This window comes from Notothenia coriiceps, unplaced genomic scaffold (assembly GCF_000735185.1).
Source record: "Notothenia coriiceps isolate Sejong01 unplaced genomic scaffold, NC01 NC01_scaffold00034548, whole genome shotgun sequence".
Taxonomy (NCBI): domain Eukaryota; kingdom Metazoa; phylum Chordata; class Actinopteri; order Perciformes; family Nototheniidae; genus Notothenia; species Notothenia coriiceps.
In genome coordinates this window covers 162239-167669 of record NW_011367249.1, presented here as the reverse complement: position 1 = coordinate 167669, position 5431 = coordinate 162239, and the positions used below count along the sequence as shown (strand labels likewise).

The 5431-nt window shown below is 38.5% G+C and overlaps 2 protein-coding genes across 2 annotated transcripts in view; both read left to right on the top strand.

Annotated features, from left to right (window-relative positions):
* The window catches only part of smtnb (smoothelin b), a 245106-nt gene that overhangs the window by 138957 nt on the left and 100718 nt on the right, over positions 1-5431 (top strand). The gene's annotated exons all lie outside the window — the stretch shown is intronic.
* LOC104962313 (membrane-associated phosphatidylinositol transfer protein 2) overlaps positions 1-5431 on the top strand; it is a 63101-nt gene that overhangs the window by 38584 nt on the left and 19086 nt on the right. Inside the window, exon 10 of the mRNA XM_010790745.1 lies at positions 2074-2318. Coding sequence (XP_010789047.1) covers positions 2074-2318 — 245 coding nt within the window. The remainder of the gene's footprint in view (positions 1-2073; positions 2319-5431) is intronic.

Here is a 5431-nt window from a genome sequence, read left to right as displayed (position 1 = left end):
ACACACACACACACACACACACACACACACACACACACACACACACACACACACACACACACACACACACACACACACAAACTCAGCGGGATGTTGCGAGGCTCGCTGCTGCGAGGAGCGGGACACTGTGAGCTGGCTCACTGGTGTGGGGTCGGCGAGACAGCGAGACACCGCGGAACTCAGCCTGAGCACACACACAAACTCCCAGCCAGGCTGCGGGTGTGTGTGTGTGTGTGTTTCGGGCTGGGTTTAGCTGTGTCTCGCTGGGCTCACAGGGAGGGAGGGGGGCAGGAGCTCCAACAAGCCGTTTAGGACAGAGAGTGAATACACATACTATACAGAGATGCTGTATGAGAAACCAATGTAAGTTTGGAACATTGCACAATATAAATCTATTTTAGTTTACCTCAACAATGGAATTATGATCAGTAGAAATGGCCATGACATGGGACCTTTAAGGGGAAAGGCAATTTTAAATAAGCACCCTTTTTGTTAACTGCAAAATGAAAGTGATGAAGAAATATTCATAAAAATCATAATTAGTTATTATAATTTATAGTATTATAAAATAACATTTTGAAGCTAATGATTTGCACTTAAAAATAGTTTTAATAAAGGATATTTACTCGTAATAGATTTCTACACTGTGGTATTGCTACTTTTACTAAAGTGAAGACCTGAGCTGGTCCACCTCTGATCCCTGGAGTGTCAGGTTTCACAGTTTGGGAGGAGAAGGCTGTTTGTCCCTGAGCCTCTCTGTCCTCTTGTGTTCAGATGCGTGGCTCTGTTAGCGGCCAAGCCAGTAGCTCTCCCATTCCCACCATCACGGTAACAAGGCACCAGTCAGTAAGTAAACTTTATGCAAACCAGTGCATTGTGGGCTACAGTAGCTCCACATAGCCCCCCCTGATCAAACCCAATACTTACTACCCCTGCCCTTTCCAAAACCCAAATCCGTGTTTCCTCCTCAACCTCACCACGTCTGTTCAACCTCTGTTCTCGCAGCTGTGGCGTTGAGTGTGCATAAAGTGCTTCTTTGAAAAAAGTTTTGTGTCAGACTTAGAAGACAAAACGGCACATTATGTTGTTGTGTTTAATGTGACTTCCTCAGGAAACGTTGTCGTTGTTGTTTGCCGTTAGTTGAACAGTGGAGGTTGGATCTGTTCTGTTTCCCTTCATGGCTCTCTCGTGAGAAGACATTTGGTTTGCGCTTTCTAAGATGCCCATGTCTATAAGGCATTATAAACAAACTTATAATATGTTATTATCTGCTTATGAAACTATCATTTTAGTTTTAAGCACTCATTAATGTTCATAATGCTTTATAACAAACAAAAAAACATGATACACTTATCACTAAGCAATAACACCTCTTAAGTATATAATACATCATAATTGCTGGGCATTTTAGATGAAATTATTATTTTTCCACTGTACTTAAATCCAACAATGACCACTAAAAGTGAGTTATAATCACATTATGATGCATTATATCTGCCCTTATAGCTCAAGAGTTGTATTACTCAACCCAGAGCACTATTGATGATTCAGGGTCAAATAAATCACATTATAATGCATAACAAAATTCATTAAATGTATTACAATTATCTTTAAAAATAACTAATATACAAAAGAAATAGGTCAATAAGTGGCACTTAGAAATGAATATGATACTTGACCTTATAAGTCACTATTAAGTGCTTATAATGAGTTATGATTATAGGTAAATATCATTTTTAAACTATAGTTTTAAAGTGCTATATGCAGATTATAACACATACTAAGTATATCTATAATGCATTAAATACATGGGCAACATACAAAGTGTTACTAAAGTGTGTACCAAAATTTTGTTGTGCGGTTGACTCACAAATCTGACAAAAATAATAATTGTATGTACAATAGCTCAGGTATTAATGTTTATCTGTGACTGTTCCCTCTCAGTAAGCATGTTGTCTTTGGTTATGCCAATAAAAAGACGTTTCATAAGTAAATATGTTATTGATTAAAGATTCTCCTAGAGCTCTTCCTCCTTATCCCATCCATCACCCTTTATTCTTCTTCTGTTCCCAGGAGAGCTCGTCAGCACAGTGTCTGCAGCCTTCCAAGATCCACGTGCTGATCCTGGTTCTGCACGGAGGAAACATCCTGGATACGGGCGGAGGCGACCAGAACAGCAAGCAGGCCGACGTCAACACCATCAGCACGGCGTTCGAGGCAGTGATGCGCCTTCACTACCCCGCTGCGCTGGGACGCATCGCCATCCGCCTGGTGCCCTGCCCGGCCATCTGCGCCGAGGCCTTCTCCCTGGTGTCCAAGTAAGAGGAGGCACACGCATGTATTTCTGCAAGCTACAGGCATGCTGGATAGCCATTGTTGTTATTGACTGTGAGTGCTGTTTGCTTTTGATGGAAAAGATCCAGGTGCAGCTCAAAACCATCGCTCCGTCCTCCTGTGTTTTTGCTCTTCAAACTCTTATGTGCACTGCATGGATCTTAAAATTAATAATAATAATAAAGCTTTATTTGTATAGCGCTTTTCATACACCTGGTGCAGCTTAAAGTGATTTAACAAGAGACTAAAACCTTTGTGCACATATGTAGCATAACAACATGATATGACAGTTTAACCGTTTAAGAGACACAGGAAGTAAAAAATGAAATACAAAAATAAATAAATAAATAATCCCTCTCGGTAAAATAAAGGAAGACAAAATCAATAAATGAAATATAAAAACCTATAAAATAAATAAATAAACCAATAAATAAATAATAAAAATAAATAAATAATGAGAATGATAAAGGCTAAAATATTAAAAGACTTTCAACTTAAAAAGGGATTGTCGCTTATTAAACTGTAAAATAAACAATACAAGTAAAACGTATAAAATGAATAAAACAATATCAAAATAAATGAATAATAAAGATTAACAGCCCGTTAAAAAAGGGGGTGTCTCTAATAAAAAGCTAGTCTAAAAAGATGTGTCTTTAGCTGTTGGTTATAAAGTTCCACTGAGTTGAACTCTCTGATATTTCCTGGTAGGCTGTTCCACAGNCCACCTTATCACCTGAATCTCCTCCAAGAGCACCATTGTGGGGAGAGGCTCCTTATTTTCATCTAAAGTAACAGACAGAGAATCAGCACTTTGGAAACAGGGCTGAAAAGAGGGGATTATGGGTAATGCTACAATGATCTGTTTGGTGTTTCAGCCAATCAGAGACAGGCTCTGTATATATCTGAGACCTGTGATATATTGATGAAAAACAGAATAATAGGAGACCTTTAATGCACCGAACTGAACTCACGGCTGTAATGTTGTTCAGCTCGTTTCTCTCAGATCAGTATCTATGGCAAGGTCTGTCATGTAACGTTTAAATACCTTACTGTGTGGACACATTCATTTGACATCTGCACAGTTTCTTTGAAATAAATATAACATTATTTAAGATGCAAGAGCCACATCTTTAAAATTAGAATGTATTCAGATCCTAAAAGGCCAAATACAACACTTTGAAAGTACTTTGTTTAAAATCCCTGCGTTGAGAATGCTACTCAGGTTTAGATATTTGAGTATAATCAAGAAAATGTACTTCAAGTAAAAGTATTTATTTTTGAAGACATTCTGCGCATTTGAGAAGCTGAAAATGTGAAAAGCTTTTTTGGAAATATCTTCATCAGTTTTGCTCCGAGGTTGGCACAATGTCAGTTGGAAGTTAAATATTAAATGACCTCGTTCTCGTCTCTTTCTCTCCGCAGCTGAGTGCCACAGACCTCCAGGACACCATCAAATACATGCACGAGAACAAGAAATACAAAAAGGTACGCAGCAATAACATTATGACATTGTGTTTCTTTAGATCTACACACTCAGTGGCCGCTTCACCCGGCACGGCTGCACAATTTGGTGCATCACAATACAAGTATTTTCTTTTGCACTCATTGCTCATAACCCCCCTAGCATTGGGGTTGTAGTTAGTGATGGTGTGGTCAACAAAACATCCCTCAATCTAGTGTAACGGTTAACGATATATGGACATTTACTAAAGGTTTGAACTTATTGCAGGGCTGATTTCTTTATGCAGTTCATCATACAGGTGTATATAATAAAGTTATGTTTAGTATGTTAGCACAAGTGAACATAATGGGTGTTGTAAAGGTTTTTAAAAAGCTGTTATGATTTGCGTCTAATCGTTTTTAAAAGATCTTTCTGTTCTATTTCAAAACAGTTCAAACACAAAAGTCCTACACACAGAAAACTCTGTATTTGCATATGTTAAGAAACAGTTTTTGGCAGGTATACTTATTTCCTTTCTTTGCTCAGCATTGGATAAGAATATTGAAACCACTCTCAGGTCTGTACGGTAAATACGAACCTGCAGCCGTTAGCTTAGCTTAGCACAAAGAATGGTAACGGTAGGAAACAGCTAGCACGGCTCCATCGGAGAGCAACTCAAATCCACCACGTCTTAATCTGTCTCAATGACTTGTTATCATAACGTATTTTTCTTACAGTATAAAGGTCACAGATAAACCCAAGTCATGTGATTGTGACCCTGTGCTTGACATTCACATCATAACTCTTGTTTTTGCCCTTTTCTTTTGCTGACAGATGGTTTTGTACATCGAGGCATGTGAGTCCGGGTCGATGATGACCGACCTGCCTGCTGACATCGACGGTGAGTTCAACTTTGAACCTCATCAGACACTCTCCTGTTAACCTAAGACAGTGGTTCCCAACCTGGGGGGCGCCAAAGATCGCAGGGGGGGGGCGCCAGGCCTCAGATCATTTGAGGCCAAATATCATATTTAGACTTTTTTTTCTCACATTTTTTTACATATAATTTTAACGCAATACATGATTGTCACTAAAAGCCTTGTCTCTACATTACAATAAAAAAAAAATAATAATTGATTAATTAATTTGAATAAAAATTCAAGTTAGTAGCTATTAAAGGCATACAAAGACAGATATGTATAATTCTTTCTTTAATAGAAATGTTTCTTCTGCCCGTAAAGTGTCCAAACCAGGCTTTTCCGGATAAGCACATTTTTAAAACATAGTCATCGTCCATGCCGGTTTTCAGATTATTTGTCTGGTCTCCTCCATTTTGTAGATTATTTACGACTTTTGAATCCACATAAACACATCGGCAAAATCCGGCTTACCTTGAGCATGTGTTTTAAACAGTTTCATCCCTTTGTGAATTGTTTCCACTTGCGCCGTCCTTTAATTTATTCATACAGCGGGAATCCAAATGAATGAATCCTGAGTCCAATAACCATCAAAGTCACTCCAATATTTCTCCTTAGTTACGCTTTCATTGTCCTTTAACAAAATACTTCCCATTCATCCAGTCTGTGACATTAGTTGTAGCATTTTGAGACTTTGAAACTTTAATTACCGCTGTTGCCCCCCCCCTTGTGTGTGTGT